The 18518-nt window shown below is 39.2% G+C and overlaps 1 protein-coding gene across 5 annotated transcripts in view; it reads left to right on the forward strand.

The window, feature by feature from the left end:
- Positions 1-18518, forward strand: part of LOC109236480 (protein MON2 homolog) — a 66646-nt gene that overhangs the window by 20261 nt on the left and 27867 nt on the right. For all 5 annotated transcript variants that reach the window (XM_019402662.1, XM_019402663.1, XM_019402664.1 and 2 more), the window contains 6 exons: positions 775-844; positions 4479-4542; positions 6769-6917; positions 7019-7146; positions 7228-7285; positions 7457-7554. In XM_019402662.1, the coding sequence (XP_019258207.1) occupies positions 775-844; positions 4479-4542; positions 6769-6917; positions 7019-7146; positions 7228-7285; positions 7457-7554 (567 nt within the window). The remainder of the gene's footprint in view (positions 1-774; positions 845-4478; positions 4543-6768; positions 6918-7018; positions 7147-7227; positions 7286-7456; positions 7555-18518) is intronic.

Genomic DNA, 18518 nt, shown 5'->3' on the forward strand with positions numbered 1-18518 from the left:
AGAGCTATGGCCCAGGATGTCTGTGAACTTTTGTGGCTACAAAAGCTATTAGAGGAATTGAGATTATCAAAGAAAACATTCTTGTATTGTGATGAAAAGGTTGCAATTGGTATAGCTCATAACTCCATTCAACATGATTGAACGAAACATGTTGAAATTGATACACTTCAACAACAACGACAACAAACCAAGTAATTCCCACAAGTGATCGACACTTCATCAAAGAAAAGATTACAAGTGGTATCTTGAGTTTGCTTCATGTGTCATCAGAGAAATAGCTAGCGATGTGCTTACAAAAGGCCTCAACAAGCAAACCTTTCATACTTCGATCTACAAGTTGGGCATGTGTGACATCTTTGCGCCAACTTGAGGAGGAGTGTTGACTAGCTTGATTATAGGAGGCTTGATTGTAGGAGATTTGTTTTCTTATTCTAATTGATTTGCTCTAATTTTGTAATTGATTGTAACTGATTCCGTTCATTAGTTAGTCATAGGACCTCCCGTATAAGTAGCCTTGCTCATTGGATGTAAATACATACTCATATATGAAAGATGCCTTTTCTTCTTAAAATCTACGATATCTGAAGTGAAGTTTATCAAAATTCTTATACCATTCCAGGTACAGTTTGGATTGTGTACAAGTTCTGTAATCCTAAGCACCTACTTGGCTTCCAACATTAATGCAATTGATTTTACCTATCTAAAAAATATCGAGTTCCCCTATTCTCCGTTTCCCCCCTTTTATGCATATGTGAACGTATTTGGTGTATGCAGGCATCCAAAAAACACAAATGTGGTCGAGGGTATGGTAAAAGCTCTTGCTCGTGTTGTTTCTAGTATCCAGGTGCACAATATGGGCTCTACACTTATTTACTTTATACCTAATCCATCTTTTATTTTACCTGTTTTATCTTGCTATTTCCACTATCCTTAAAAAAAAGGTTATGCTTTGGCTCTGCTAGTGCAAATTTACGGTATTTGTGTCTGTTATTGTTGTACGTCTTACTCTTAGATTTTGTAATAGGCTGAGCAATCTCTGCCTAGATTTTATTTTAATTTTCTAAGTAATATGCAAGTTCTATTGATTGTCGCTTCAATAAGGTGCCTTCCCCTATACACTCAAACCGTGTCAAATATAACATGTGTATCATTTATGGAAATATTAGGAAAAATATCAAATATATCCTTTAAGTTTAAGTAGGGACAATCTCTCACATTCTTGGATATGTTAACCCCGTTTCTTATTTGAATTTCTAATTCCTCTTACTCTCGCCATTTTCTATTTATGACTTTCCGGATCCTTCCACTTTTCTTGCGGATGGTCAGCAAATTGATCTAAAGTGTAGTCTTTGCCTAGAGTGGAATTGTCTGCCTCTATCTTCCCTTTTCTATAAACTAATGTAAATGCTGGAAATAGGTTTCACTCTACTATCAGTAATTTTGCCCAGTGCGGATGATTTCTTTGCTTCGCCTCCTAATCAAGTTTGATAGCCACAACAATAATTCTATGATCTTTAAAAGTTGCTTTAACCACAGCTGTAACAGTACACCCAGGAGCTTCAACCATATTGCTCACTGCTGTGGCTTTCATCTGATCCCGTGGCAACCAACAACTGGCAAACACCAATCCGTTAGTAGTCATACATTTGAATTCTACTCTTCCTTTTTTTTTTAAACTACCTCTCTTCTTTTTCCAGAGGGAATTCTAGGTGAGAGTATATACAATTCATTGTCTTGAACTTAGGGCCAAAGCATACCTTCAGTTTAGTATTAACTCATTTCCGTGTTTCTCATATTTTCGGATGCAGGACACTAATAATAAGTGTAACTATACACATTTTAAAGTACATTAACTATCTAACACGGGAAAAGAGGAATAACAGTCTTTTGAAGGATGGACAATGAACTTGTAGAATTGAGAGATAACCTTTTGTTTTTAGTAGATTTTGATGCAGCAGCTACACAGTTCATATTAGCTTAGCCAATTAGGTATAATCTCTACTTTTTTTTTTGATAAGTGGGTATATACTCTATTTCTTGAATACAACTTGTCTAGTGAGAGATTTTACAACATCAATAAGATGTTTGTTTTAAAAATCTTGGTTGCAACTCCTCTATGCATGCTACTGTCGCCACGAAAGAAAAGAAATAAGTTATGCTTTTAGGGAGTGTAAATAGCTGCTAAATCAAGACAATATACATGAGCTATATAGCTGTATGACCTATATCCTTTTTTTGATAAGGTAAATTATATTAATCAAAAGGGAGACAAATTGTATGACCTATATCCTTATCTTCTTTTAGATCTCTAGAGGTAGTCTTTTTGTTTGATTTTTTTTCCATTTTTTTTGGATAAGTATCTGTACAGGTATAATCTTTGTGAAGCTTTTGTCGTATACTGGTTCAGTGCCTTTTTCTACACTTATGGATATATTATTTTCCTTTTGAAAAATGATTTTATTTGTAAAAAATTTACAGCTAATGAAGGTTGGATTTAGTAGTGTGGTCTTTTGTACATTTTAAGGTAGATTGTTGGCGTATCTGTAGCTTGTGAACGAGTTCAAACTAAAGCATTTAAGAGAAGAAAATGGATTTGCAAACTTATAGCATCAATTTTAACAATTTTTGGATTAGTTTTTGTCTTTTTGAAAAGACCGGAAAGAGTTACTTCCATACTTTTTTATTTCTACAATTTGGGTGTATCCCTATTTCTTTTTGGGATGAGTACAACAATAACAAATCCAGTACAATCTCAAAAGTGGGGTTTGGGGAAGGTAGTGTGTACACAAACCTTATCTATCTTGAAGGTAGAGAGGGTGGTTCCAATAGACCCTCGGCTCAATGAAAGATGAAAAGAAAGTAGTAGCACAAGCATTAACAATAACAACATAATAAGAAAACGAAGCGAAAGGAACAACACATAGTTATAGAAATCTAACAATAATAGAATACCAGACTAACACTAATACTATCGGTATGAGAAAGAAACCCTCTCGAGTACCTACTAGCCTTCTACCTTAATTCTCGACCTCCACACCTTCCTATCAAGGGCTATGTCCTCGGAAAGCTGAAGAAACGTCATATCCTGCCTAATCACCTTTCCCCAATGTTTCTTTGGCCTACCTCTACCTCTCCTCAAACCCACCAAGGTCAACCTCTCACATCTCTTTAGTGGGGTATCTACGCTCCTCCTCTCCACATGCCCAAACCATATAACCTTTACTCATCTTTTTGGGATGAGTAAAGGTTAGAATTTTCACTTGATGAGTACCTAGGGTGTGCATAACCCTGCTAAGTGCATTGTCTAAAAGTGATTTTATTGCATAGAACAGTTCCTTTGGGAAATAGGACCATACTGATAAACTCTACTCTACAAAGAGACCCTTCAAGGAAGCTGATGATCTCTTCATGTTTGTACCAAATGAAAAGTATTCACACAACCAAAAAGTTGTGGAGATGGACATTTCATAACCTTTGAATTTCCTTCTGCACAAATTGGATTTATTTCTATACAAATTTTTGTCCTACCGCTTAGAAAAACATTTAGGGCATCATAATTTTTTTTGGAGTCAACGTAATGTTCGGATCAGCTTGCACGCTTCTTGGCTAATTCATCGGGTGCCTATTATCTCCCATCAACATGGGTACAGGGTAACTCTGCTCACCAAGGCTTAGGTAGGTAGGCGAAATCACCTAGTAGCTTTTATTTTTGTCTCTGCTGGGAGCAAGGACTTTCTATAGCTTCATTGAGACCATAATTTCTTTTTAGAGCTAATAATTTTGAAAAAAAAAAAGTTAACTGTTACTTGAACTGCATTCTGGGGATGGCTAACCACGATCACCAACTATAGTTAAGAATTCCAGGAGAAGGTGAGAAAGGCTTTAATCCTAATTAATGCGTTAGGTGCAGCAACTAAAAAAGTATACTCTTATTCGCTGTTGCATTCTGGAGTTATCCATTGTGGTTATCAAGTATATTTGAGGACCATTGCATCTCCCCACCATATGTAGGAGATTTATTTCCACCCTATTGGGGGTTTTGAAGCTAAATGGGTTTGAATTTTTCAAGTATATGATAGCACATGAAAATTTGGTTAAATGTAGGAGTACTCAATGTCAAAGTTTTTCCCCAATACCTGCTGGTGAATACACTGAATAGCGCTTGCTGTTTTGAGTAGACATACATTGGATTTCTAATTACAATTGTTGTGTAAGGTTGCACCCCTATTTGGTGCCTTTCAATAAATTTGTTTTAGTTGTAGGACAAAAAGAAACTGGTTCACCCTTCTCAACATCAATGTGTGAGTATGTGACTTCCTTTTCGATTTAAAGATGAAAGTTATCTTATTCTAGGCTAAACAGTTACATTATTTGATTTGGCTTCATATCTCCTTACTTTGCTTTATCTCTGGTCTCATCTTATATTGTTATGGTTTCTTTGTGGAGAAACTCAAATTAACTTTTGCTCTTATATCCAGTTTCAAGACACATGTGAGGAGAGTCTTGCGGCTGTAGCTGGAATGTTCAGTAGTAAAGCAAAAGGTAATTGCATCATCAGCTAATTGTTGGTGGAGAGTGGAACATAAAACCTTTCAGACATTGAAAATTAACTTGTTTGATTTGTGGATTAGTTCGAATGAGTTATACAGGATTCCTGATTACATCAATTACTTTTAGCGGCTTCAGTTGACTCAACAATTTAATCATTCCTATAATGATTACTTAGATATGGTGAAGTAAATGCTGGAGTGTCCTGAAGTGTAAATGGTCACTTTTTATTTTGATAAGTTAAATAATTTTACTACAACAACAACAACCACCACCCAGTATAATCCCACAAGTGGGGTCTTGGGAGGGTAGGATGTTCGCAACCTTACCCCTACCCTGGAAGGGTAGAGAGACTGTTTCCTTTACTGCTTAGAGGAAAATCTCCCTTATACAAGCAACATACCTAAAAGTAGAAAATCTACAATGTGATAAGATTCTCTACGAATGATACCCAATCGTTTATACCCCTGAAGAATGATCTTTATTAGCGGACTTCAAACTAAATGATTAACGGAAAAGTTTGTAAAATGGTAGTAACTCTTTAAGAAAAGCTTGAATGATGCTGGTATGTTCTATGCCAGGTCTTGTTCATGGAAATAGAGTAAGGTTTTTTGGTGGGTTATAATTCTTTTCCCTCCTTGGTGTGCTAGGCTTGAACTCTTTGAGATGCGTTGACATCAATAATAACATAGCCACTAATTTCTGTTGCCATTGGATGAGAAACTGTAAAATACTGAGTTTTCTTGAGATGTTATGTACCCATGCTCTTGAAGTATAAATGCAGAAGCTTTGCTTAAAAGTTGATACCTCTCAGGGTTTTATGGTTGCTGGCTAAGTTGGTCAGACTTTTCATTTTTGTTGCACACCCGTATCAACACGGCGTGAGTTTGGGTGTGAGATTTGTACCGGATTTGGTCAACCGACTTTGGATACTTTTAACCAAAATCGAGAAATTTGGGGTAGATACAATGATTTTTGAAATCAAAACCAAAGCTAGTTTGGCCAAGCTTCTGTTCTTGGTTGGGAAAAGGGGAATGTGGATTTGGTTGAGTATTGTTGTACTTAGAGCTAGTTTGGCCAAGCTTCTAGGATGTTAAAAATTTATTTATTTATTTTTTTGTAAAAAAAAGTACACTCTTGTCAAGAAAAGTACTTTTTAAAAAATTTGAGGTGTTTGGCTAGTATGGAGAAGTGCTTTTGAGTAGGTTTTTCTGCTTTTGGGAAAAAGCTACAAATTCTAACTTCTTCCAAGAATCAGAAGCAAAAAATTAATTTTTTCAAGACAAATATATTTCTCAAATTATCCTTCATTACTTTAACCTTTCCCTTTTCATTTTTCCTTTTTGCTTCTACCATCTCCCCCCCCCCCCCCCCCACTCCCACCCTTTTTTTTAATCATAATTTTGTTCTCCTCATATTCCTCTTTAAAATAGTCTCTCTATTATAGTAAATAAGTCTCTTCTTTTATATAGGATTTATGGATTAGGTTTTTATATTTGAATCATCATGCAAACAATAGCCCACTTGTGAGATTTCATTGGGTTTTTGTTGTTGTTGTTGTTGTTGTTATAAATAATACCATATACTTAATACTATTGCTTTGGATAACTATATTTCATATTGATTAATATCTCTAATATATAAGTTTACTTTATGTTTTATATTTTAATTACGTAAAAAATTAATTAAATTATTTACAATAAATATTTAAATTCATTTCTCTCTTTTAAATAGTACTAATTGTTAACTGAACATTTACTGCACTTTTTCGTAATTTGACAGCCAAAAGTACTTTTTGAAAAGATCGGCCAAACAAAATTTGCTTATCAAATATTGCAAAAATCACTTTTCAAATGAATTGGCCAAACACAAACTACTACTCTCCAAAAGTACTTTTCCGAAAAGCACTTCTAAATAAAAGCACTTCTTAAAATAAACAGGTTTTGACAACTTCGCCAAACAAGCTCTTAGTGATGCAAAAATTCTAAGTAAAACTAAATGCCATTTCGGTTCCTATTTCAGAGCAATAAATGGATGTTTTAGGTTTTCTTTTGTCAGTTTTTGTCCTCCTTTTGATAGGTGGTTAGACTTAGAGCTCCAATTGGATGTGGGGCAGGGAGTTAACTCCCTCTGTTATACCTTGCTCACCCTTATCTTTGTCTCACTAGCATTTTTTTATTTTCACTAATAACACTAATCACTAAGCAATATGGCTGGTAGGGATTGAGTGGAGCTTAGATAGCGACGCATCCAATGCTGCTGTTTTAGTTGCAAGTGAAGCACATGCAATAACTTTAGCAATTGAGGGCCTACTAGGAGTCGTTTTCACTGTGGCTACTTTAACAGACGAGGCAGTTGATGTGGGTGAGGTAATTAGTGGAGTTGCTATTTCATATTTTGTCTTGTAGTGATATAATTATTCTGAAAGGCAACTAGTCACATGACATACTTGTTGTCTTGGTGTGACCAGCTTGACTCTCCAAGATGTGAATCTGATCCACCAGCAAAACTCACTGGGAGAACTGCACTTCTTTGTGTATCAATGGTTGATTCTCTGTGGTTGACCATTCTTGATGCTTTGTCATTCATCTTGGCGAAGTATGTAAAATTTTCATGTCTATGAATGAACCTTCAAGAAAATGCTATATGTACTTATTTTCACCTGTGATGTCATTGTAGGTCTCAGGGAGAGGCTATTATTTTGGAAATACTGAAAGGCTATCAAGCATTTACTCAGGTAATATTTGGTCAAATTTAAATCTCTTCCTATTGTATGAGTTCCTGCAAAATTGGCCTCTAGTTGAGTTTTGTACAACTTTTGAGAGCAAGAGGGATTGGTGTTATGTTCTTGACCAACTGCTTAGTTTTCTCCAATTTGTGATGATGATCAGAACTTCTTGTTGCTCAGGCCTGTGGAATTCTTCATGCTGTAGAGCCTTTAAATTCTTTCCTTGCATCCCTTTGCAAATTCACAATTGGCATACCTGTTGAAGTTGAGAAGAGGAGGTAAATTCCAATGCAAACTTTTCCTGTTTTGGCCACAACTTTCTTTACTTATTATGAAATAAATTTACTGAACCTTTTCTTCCTTCATAATTGATTGGACATTGAATCTTGTAAAGGTTATTTTCTCATTCATTAATCATGCTTTTTAATCTTCTGTAAGTTCTCAAGGTGCCTGCTGACACTTGCACTTTCTATATGCTTAGTTCTTCGAAACAGTCGTATGTGCATCCTAATCAGTGGCTTGTTTACTACAGTAATTGTCAAGCCAAGACCAAGGGTCTCAAAGATGACTTGGCAATTGGTTATCTTTAGCTTCAAAATGTCTTGCACAATATCCAGAAAAAATAATGTCTTTTAGAGGAAGTGAAAGGAAGAACAGAATTGGGGAAGAGTGTACTGCTTGGTTATCTACAAGGGAGGGTTAGCCTTGTGGAAATGGCCTTCCTCCTTCAACCATGGGGGTTCGAATTAGCAAGGGAGTACAGTGCTAATGTTTGCCTCCGGGGTAGGGGGTCTAGGGGTGGGTTTTATCATATTAAAATTTTAAGAAAATTGTACAACATTGATTATTCCCTTAAGCTATTGGTATTCTTAAAAGTGTATACACATGTCCTAAAATAGGAAAGAATCGTTGTTGATTATTAAAAGAATATGTGCCTAGATTCAAATATGTACGGATTCATTAATCTTCCAACAACAACAACAACCCAGTGGAATCTCACAAGTGGGGTCCGGGGAGGGTAGTGTGTACGCAGACCTTAGTAGGAAGGGGGAGAGGAACAAATGAGGTAAGAAATCAAGGACGGTAGGAAGGGTAAAGAAGTAGTTGTGAATAATAAAACTATCAATTGGACTGTGAGGGGTATCAAATGACCCAAACAAAAGGGCTATTATCAAGGCGGGGATAAGAAAATATGGTTTGAACTTACTGTGCTTTTAGTAGATGAAATTGGAAATGGTGTTGGTTGGCATTTTGAGTAGTGTGTAGGGCAAGGTGGGTGAATGACTAGAGTTCTTCGCATTTTGCATCACTAATGTATGCACATTCTTTTATTTTGCACCCTATTATATTTGGTTTTACAATTTGCTCCCAACCTATTGATAATTTAACAGAATCAAAAAAAGAGTTTTTTTTCTAAGGGAGAAAATTTGAATTGTATAATAATAATAATAATAATTATTATTATAGTGGCTTTGGTGAACGATGGTAGGGTAAGGTCTTGTCCTCGGGGGTGTCAGCGGGGGGGGGGGGGGGGGGGAAGACGGCTGAGGGAGATACTAGGTTGAGAGTGGGGTCTTGGAACATATGAACTTTGACTGGAAAATCTGTAGAGTTAGCGAAGATTCTCGAGAAAATGAAGATTAATATAGCTTGTGTATAGGAGACTAGGTGGGTAGGAGATAAGGGCGGGATGTGGACAGTTTCAAACTATGGTATTCTAGGAGGGTGGGGGGCAGGAACGAAGTAGGTATCTTGGTTGATAAGGACCTCCATGAACTAGTCGTGGAGGTTAGGAGGGTGAATGACAGGGTGATGACTATTAAGCTAGTTGTTGGAGGTTTTACTTTGAACATAATCAGTGCGTACACACCCCAAGCAGGCTTGGATGTGGAAGTTAAGAGGCATTTCTGGGAGGATTTAGATGAGATGGTGCGTGGTATCCCACATACCGAGAAGCTTTTCATCGGAGGAGATTTCAATGGCCACATTGGAGCGATGTTTAGGGGGTATGATGATGTGCATTGTGGCTTTGGTTTTGGAGATAGAAACGGAGGAGGAACGTCTCTTCTGGACTCTGCTTGAGCATTTGATTTGGTGATAGCTGTTAGTTTCATTGTATAAATAGTAGTAAATAACCCTAATCCCATATGTATTAGGAGTAGGACATGTATTGTATATATATAGGGCTCATTGTATCATTGTTATATTAATCAATAATAGATTTTTCTCTCGTGCATTCTCACATGGTACCAGAGCTACCGTGAGAAATTTATCGTTGTGCGTCATTCCGGCGATATCCGGGAAGAAAGAACTCAGTCACCGTGCAATTTTCCGGTGACCTAAGTGACTAATTGCGTCAAAGTCACTAATTATCAGTGTTGTGCAAAATCCAACACCACCACAAGGTTCCCAAGAGAGATCCGACCAAACCCCAGAAAAAATCACCGGAAAATAGCAAGCCACGCGCCTGTCAGAGCTCTGCCGCCGGCGGCGCGTCTGTCCCACGCGCCTTCCGGTCAGATTTTGAAAAAGTTTCTTCAGAACAGCTTCATCTCCTTGCAATTCCGAGTCCATTGGTACTATTTCCGACAGATTCCGACAACTTTGGAATTTTCCGGCGAGCTACAGTGATTTTTCCGGCGTGAACAGTGATCCCGAGCAATTTCCTGCTTTTTCCGGCACGATATTATAATGGAATTCGTACCTGAAGCCTTTAACTCACAATCCGTTGGATTAATTGCAATAAATCCAATCCAGATGGTTTCTTTACCGGATTATATTGAGTTCCTTCAGTACAAAGCACGTAAACAAACATCTTCAGGATTAACCTCCGTTGTTCCAACAAATAGTAGCATGACTGGTGTCTCCCAATCTTCACCTTCTGAGTCTTGGGTCATTGATTCAGGTGCATCTGATCATATTTCTGGTAACAAATTTCTTTTCACTAGTATCTCATATTCTCAATCTCTTCCAACAGTCACAATGGCCAATGGGTCTCAAGCCATGGCAACTGCAATAGGTCAAGCAAGTCCACTTCCTTCATTACCTTTAGACTCAGTTCTTTATGTTCCTGGTAGTCCTTTTAATCTCATAGCCGTTAGTCGCTTAGCCAAATCACTCAAATCTGCTGTTTTATTTCTTGATGACCTTGTTTTTATACAGGAACGTAGTACAGGGCGGATCATTGGTACCGGACGTGAATCAGATGGACTTTATTACCTTATCCTTGCAAAATCACATGGACTCGCATCTTGTCTTCCTCCAATAACTTCTCCCGTTACTGATTCACCAGATTTATTACATAAACGGTTAGGACATCCCAGTTTGTCAAAACTTCAGAAAATGGTACCCGGCTTATCTCACTTGTCCACTCTAGAGTGTGAGTCGTGTCAGCTTGGTAAGCATACCCGCTCCCATTTCCCGCGGCGTCTTGACAATCGAGCAGAGTCGCCTTTTACTTTAGTCCATTCAGATGTTTGGGGTCCTAGTCGGGTTAGCTCTACCTTAGGATTCCGCTACTTTGTCAGTTTCATTAATGATTATTCCAGGTGCACTTGGATATTTTTGATGAAAAATCGATCTCAGTTGTTTTCTATTTTCCAGACCTTCCATGCTGAAATTCAAAATCAATTTGGGGTTTCTATCCACACATTTCGTAGTGATAATGCCCTAGAGTATTTGTCTTCCCCGTTTCACCACTATATGAACTCCCATGGGATTATTCATCAAACATCTTGTCCGTACACATCCCAATAAAATGGGGTAGCTGAAAGAAAGAATAGACATCTTATTGAAACTGCTCGTACCCTATGCAGTTTTTACATCTTCTTATCTTATTAATCGTATACCATCTTCAGCTATCCAAAATCAAGTTCCATTATCTGTCCTGTTTCCCCACTTACCTTTGTTCTCTCTTCCTCCCCGTGTCTTTAGGAGTACGTGCTTTGTTCATGACCTTACTCCAGGAAAAGATAAGTTAGCTCCTCGTGCTCTTAAGTTCATATTTTTGGGTTACTCGAGAACGCAAAAGGGATATCGATGTTATTCTCCTAACCTTCAGCGATTTCTTATGTCTGCTGATGTTACCTTCTTTGAAACCCAATCATACTTCACAGGTCCAGTTAATCACTTAGATATACCTGTTCCTTCTTTTGGAGATTCAGTCCCTATCTCCCATTCATCTTCCTCCATAGCTCCACCGCCTACAGTTCCAGTTGCAGCTCCACCACCTATAGCTCCAGTGTCACCACCGATAGCTCCAGTGCCACCACCTAGTCCAGTTCCACCAACTATAGCTCCAGTGCCACCACCTAGTCGAGTTCAACCTTCTACAGCTCCACCACTCCTGACTTATCATCGTCGTCCGCCCCCAGCATNCTTACTTCGCAATTCCGAAGCCTTGGCCGCAATTGCGAGTTCGTATTTGCGAACATATCATCGCAAATGTGATATCTGCGCCTGTGTAAATCATAACTTAGCCGAAAATTCTTCATTTTTCAAACTCCCTCAAACCCTAAGCTCTCTTGGGCGATTATCGTAAAGAAACGTTCTTCTCCAAATCGATTGTAAGTCATTTCTAACTCATTTTCTTTAATCTATAACATCTTTTTACATGATTTCAACTCAAAATCAAGGGTTTTCATGGGGGAAATTGGGTGTTTTGGGTAGAACCTAGGATTTTCAAATTTTACATACGAGTGGTACTTGGGAGCTTGTTCCTCTTCCTTCAGGTAAATCGACTGTTGGTTGTCGTTGGGTGTATGCAGTCAAAGTTGGTCCAGATGGCCAGGTTGATCGACTTAAGGCTCGTCTTGTTGCCAAAGGATATACTCAGATATTTGGACTCGATTACAGTGATACTTTCTCTCCCGTGGCTAAAATTGCATCAGTCTGCCTTTTTCTATCCATGGCTGCTGTTCGCCATTGGCCTCTCTATCAGTTGGACATTAAGAATGCTTTTCTTCACGGTGACCTTGAGGATGAGGTTTATATGGAGCAACCACCTGGTTTTGTTGCTCAGGAGGAGTCTAGTGGCCTTGTATGCCGGTTGCGCCGGTCCCTCTATGGTCTAAAGCAGTCTCCTCGAGCCTGGTTTGGTAAGTTCAGCACAGTTATTCAGGAGCTTGGCATGACTCGTAGTGAAGCTGATCACTCCGTATTTTATCGACATTCTGCTTTAAATCTCTGTATTTATCTGGTCGCTTATGTTGACGATATTGTTATTACCGGCAATGATCGGGATGGTATTAGTAAGTTGAAGCAACATCTCTTTCAGCACTTTCAGACTAAGGATCTGGGCAGATTAAAGTATTTTCTGGGTATTGAGGTCGCTCAGTCTAGCTCAGGTATTGTGATCTCACAACGGAAGTATGCCTTAGATATTCTTGAGGAGACAGGAATGACAGGTTGTAGACCTGTTGACACTCCGATGGATCCGAATTCTAAACTTCTGCCAGGACAGGGGGAGCCTCTTAGCGATCCTGCAAGATATAGGCGGTTGGTTGGTAAATTAAATTACCTCAGAGTGACTAGACCTGACATTTCCTTTCCTGTGAGTGTTGTGAGTCAGTTTATGGATTCTCCCTGTGATAGTCATTGGGATGCAGTTGTCCGCATTCTTTGGTATATAAAATCAGCTCCAGGCAAAGGCTTATTGTTTGAAGATCGAGGCCATGAGGAGATCGTTGGATACTCAGATGCTGATTGGGCAGGATCACCTTCTGATAGACGTTCGACGTCCGGATATTGTGTCTTAGTAGGAGGAAATTTGGTGTCTTGGAAGAGCAAGAAACAGAATGTGGTTGCTCGGTCTAGTGCAGAAGCAGAATATCGAGCAATGGCTATAGCCACATGTGAGCTAATTTGGATCAAACAGTTGCTCAAGGAATTGAAATTTGGTGAGATTAGTCAGATGGGACTTGTGTGTGATAATCAAGCTGCTCTTCATATTGCGTCAAATCCAGTGTTCCATGAGAGAACTAAACACATCGAGATTGACTGTCACTTTGTTAGAGAAAAGATACTCTCGGGAGATATTGCTATAAAATTTGTGAAGTCGAATGATCAGCTTGCTGATATTTTCACCAAGTCCCTCACTGGTCCTCGTATTAGTTATATATGTAACAAGCTCGGTACATATGATTTATATGCACCAGCTTGAGGGGGAGTATTAGTTTCATTGTATAAATAGTAGTAAATAACCCTAATCCCATATGTATTAGGAGTAGGACATGTATTGTATATATATAGGGCTCATCGTATCATTGTTATATTAATCAATAATAGATTTTTCTCCCGTGCATTCTCACAATAGCAAACTCGAGTTTCCCGAAGAAGAGGGAGCACTTGGCACCTTCCGAAGTTCGGTGGCCGAGACTCAGATTGATTATACTCTGCAGGAAGTCCGATAGAGGTCTTTGCACGGATTGCGAGGTCATCCCGAGTGAGAACCTCTCGACCCTTCATAGGTTCTTGGTCATGGACCTTGAGATCATGAGGAAGAGGAAGAGGAAGAAGAGGGTGATGTATAGCCAACATAGGATCAAGTGGGGAGCCTTGATGGAAGCTAAAGCGCAGGAGTTGGGGGTCAAGCTGTTGACTATGGGGACTTGGAGGAGTAGTGGGGACGCAAGCGCTATGTGGACCACGGCTGTGCAGTGCATAAGAGAAGCCGCGAGAGAGGTATTAGGGGTCTCAAAGGGTTACTGTGGTGGTGGAATTGAGAGGTGCAAGGAAAAGTGGAAACCAAGAAAGCAGCGTATCTGAAGCTAGTGGAAAGTGTAGACAAGGAGAAGACGGCGAATAGGGAGCATTATAAGTTGGCTAAGAAAGAGGCAAAGCTAGCAGTTACGGCGGCCTAGACTGCAGGCATTATAAGTTGGCTAAGAAAGAGGCAAAGCTAGCAGTTACGGCGGCCTAGACTGCAACTTTTAGTCGTTTGTATGAGGAACTCGAGGGTCGAGGTGAGGATAAGAGGTTGTTCAGGTTAGCCAAGGCGCGAGAAAGGAAAGCGCGTCACTTGGACCAAGTAAAGTGCATCAAGGACGAGGAAGGTAGAGTTTTGTTGGATGAGGGGCTTATCCGGCGGAGATGGCAGGCCTACTTCCATAGTCTCTTGAACGAGGAGGGGGACATGAGCATTGTACTGGGTGATTTGGAACTCTCCGGGAGTCGTTATGACTTTGGATATTGTAGGCGGATTAGAGTTGATGAAGTTGAGGGGGCTATGCGTAAGATGAGCAAGGGCAAAGCGACCTGGCCAGATAAAATCCCGGTGGATTTTTGGAAGAGTGCGGGCAAGGCAGACTTGGAGTGGCTCGCTAGGTTATTTAATGTCATTTTTAGAACGAAGAAGATGCCCGAAGAGTGGAGGTGGAGCACGATGGTTCCTGTATACAAGAACAAAGGCGATATCCAAAATTGCAATAACTATCGGGGTATCAAGCTGGTTAGCCATACTATGAAAGTTTGGGAGAGAACGGTAAAGCTAAGGGTGAGGAGAAGTGTGTCTATTTTCGAGAACCAGTTTGGGTTTATGCCGAGGCGTTCGACTACAGAAGCCATCTACCTTGTTAGGAGATTGATGGAGCAGTATAGGGAGAGAAAGATGGACTTGCATATGGTGTTCATCGACTTAGAAAAGGCGTACGATAAAGTTCTGAGGGAGGTTTTGTGGAGATGTTTGGAGGCTAGAGGTGTATCTGTTGCCTACATTAGGTTGATTAAGGACATGTATGATGGAGTAAAGACCCGAGTGAGGATGGTGGGTGGGGACTCGGACCATTTTTCAGTTATGATGGGGTTGCATCAGGGGTCGGCACTTGGCCTTTTTTTGTTTGCTCTGGCGATGGACGTACTGACGCGCCACATTCAAGGGGAGGTGCCGTGGTACATGCTATTTGCAGATGATATTGTATTGATTGACGAGACGCGAGACTGTGAACGCGCAATTAGAGGTATGGAGGCAGACCTTGGAATCTAAAGGTTTCAAGTTGAGCGGGACCAAGACAGATTACTTGGAGTGTAAGTTCAGTGGCGAGACTCAAGGAGGGGAAAGGGAGGTGAGGTTGGACTCGCAGGTCATCCCTAGGAGAGGAAGTTTTAAGTACTTTGGGTCTATTATTCAGGGGGTCGGGGAGATTGATGAGGATGTCACACATTGTATTGGGGCCGGATGGATGAAATGAAGACTCGCTTCCAGTGTTTTGCGTGACAAGAAGGTTCCACCGAAACTTAAGGGTAAGTTCTACAGAGTGGTGGTCAGACCAACGATGTTGTACGAGGCTGAGCGTTGGCCAGTCAAGATCGCTCATGTCTAGAAGATGAAGGTAGCAGAGATGAGGATGTTGAGATGGATGTGGGGGCACAACAGGTTAGATAGGATCAGAAATAAGGTTATTCGCGACAAGGTGGGTATGGCCCTTATTGAGGACACGCGACTTATGTGGTTTGGTCATGTGAGGAGGAGCACAGACGCCCCAGTGAGGTGTGAGAGGTTGACATTGGAGGGCCTACGGAGAGGTAGAGGTAGGCCAAAGAAGAGGTGGGGAGAGGTGATTAGGCAAGACATGGCGCAGCTTCAGCTGGCCGAGTACATGACCCTTTATAGGAAGGTATGGAGGTCGAGGATTAGGGTAATAGAGTAGGTAGTCTAGAGTGTTCATAACAGTAGTATTGAGACGCAGTCTCGCTTTCTATTGGTAGTAGGTTTTTATGACTAACCGTCGTTCTCTTTCATTGTTGATCAGCTTACTATCTTGTTATTTTTGTTGTGCTTTTATATGGCTTTTTGGTACTGTCCCTTCTTGTCTATATTTTCATTAATGTGGTGCTTGTGCTTTCCCGAGCCGAGGGTCTATTGGAAACAACCTCTCTATCCTCACAAGGTAGGGGTAAGGTCTGCGTGCACACCACCTTCCACAGACCCCACGGTGTGGGATAATACTAGGTATGTTGTTGTTGTAATAATAATAATAATAATACTAGGTATGTTATTATTATTATTATTATTATTTGTGGAAAAAGAGGATTTGAAGGGAGGAGGATGAGGTGGAGGAAGAAATTCATCAAGCACTTGCCTTGACAATTGCTTTCGTCCGTTATTGATCATGGTTCAAACAATACCTCTTCTCGGCAATTTCTTTATTGGTTTGACTCTCTTAGTATCTCAGATGATCTCTCCATAACTACTGCATTCAAATTTAAAGGAAATACAAATTGAGGAGATATGGATTTATGAATTTAAACGTCAATCGTCTAGCTGTGCAAATTTCCAGTGAAATTATTGTCAGTCTTTTGTTCTGTTATTGTTATATTTCTATCCCTACATGTTGTTCCTTTCGCCTTATTTTCTTATTATCTTGTTGTCGTTACTGCTTGTTGCTACTGTTTTATTTTCATCTTTCCTTACGCCAAGGGTCTATTGGAAATCACCTCTCTACATTCACGGTAAGGGTAAGGTATGCGTACACACTACCCGCCCCAGGCCCCACTGTGGGATTATAATGGGTTTTTTGTTGTTGTTGTTGTCTGGCAGTGCAAATCGCGAGTCTTGATTAGAAGCCTTGTTCTCTTAGGCAACTAGGTTTATGTTGTTTAATTAAAATTGTATGATAAACATGAAATCAGCTTATTGAAACTGTAGAAGGCTCATGAAGTTATCCAGTTAGGGTAATTTGGGAACAAAGAAGATATACAGGAGTACAAACAAATAAGAGGTAAGCTTCATAACTGAAGCGACATGAAATCTTTGTTGGCAGAGGAATAAATCAATCAGCAAGAAAATAAAGAATTTACAAATCTCAACAAGTGTAATCTTTTCTTCATGAGCGGCTACATGAGTTTCAAAAAAAGGTTAGTGATATATGGTTACCTCTTGTAATCTCGGCTACAGTCGATGATTGAAAAGTAGCAATATTTATGTTGGCAATGGAGGTAAGAAGTTTTTATGAGCATAAGCTGCAGGGAAATAAGGAAGGAAAAACCAAGTGAAGGTTTACTAAATTGTTTCTATAGGTACTGCAATTGGTTTTTCCTTGAGGGTACACTCTAAATATCCTTCTCAAAGATTCTGCATCAATAGAAAGATGAAAAATGGGGGGAAAAAAGAAATGGAAAGAGGGCTCTGGTGCTTGGCCACCGAACAATGCATCTCCAAACTCTAATGGTGTTCACGGTTCTTAGAGACTCTTGTTTGAGTTTATCATATTGAAGGACATCATTTTGCACTTGCAAAACTATACGTTTCTTTTTCTAGAGAAGCAATGCAATTATATTGAGCCGTTATCGGTGAAAATCAAAATGAAATACTTTTCCTCCTAATCCTCCTCTTCCAACCATTGTTTGTTTTAATAATTAATTCCTATTTATGCCCCTTGTGGAATGAACTATTTCATGATTTACAAAGAAATGATTAGATAAGTGTATGAGTCGTTCGAAAAAAGGAGAAGAATATGATGCAAGTCAAAAGAGGATGCATAAGTTAGGGGTATAAATGTAAAGAACCCCAAAAAATATTACCTAGGCCCAGCTCGTGGAAGGATTTTCGCACTAGTTGAGTATACTCGATCATATCTTTCTTCTAAGTCTTCGACTCTTCAGCGGTATTTGATGATGCATATTCATATTGAACTTCAACCAATGTCACTTGCTCTAGTTGTTGACACTCTTATAATCATTTTGGGACATCAAAATCTGTAGTATTTTCTCTACTTTCACAACCCTTTTGGAAATTTCTTCTCAAAAGATACAATATTTTTTTTTATAACAATGGCTAAAAAGGTACAATTTTTCCAACCCAAGCTCTTAATATCTTTTCTTAGTTAAGTAAAACATTCAATTTTTTATGGAGCGAGTAGTTATAAAGAGGGAAGTAACAAAAGTAGTTTGCCTCAGAAGGAATGACTGGTTCACAGTATAAGGGTCAATACTTCTAATCTTTTTTCATGAATTCTGAAATTGATTTCTTATTTTTATAAGATGCTTTGTTCCATTTTATTGGACACATTCATTTTTAGTTTGTCCCAAAAAGCTGACACCTTTCTCTATTTGGAACTATTTAGAATTAGCTCCCCAATTTTACCCTTAATGATGTTGTTTGGACCCATTTAATATAAAAGCTCATTCTTTTACCAGGAGTGAGGAAGTGAAAAGACATGTGAAACTCTCACCATAACTCATTTAATTATTGGTAGTAAGGGCAATTCTTGTATAGCTTAAATTTCAAAAGTCTATCCTTTATTTC

Source organism: Nicotiana attenuata, unplaced genomic scaffold (genome assembly GCF_001879085.1).
Source record: "Nicotiana attenuata strain UT unplaced genomic scaffold, NIATTr2, whole genome shotgun sequence".
Classification (NCBI taxonomy): Eukaryota; Viridiplantae; Streptophyta; class Magnoliopsida; order Solanales; family Solanaceae; genus Nicotiana; species Nicotiana attenuata.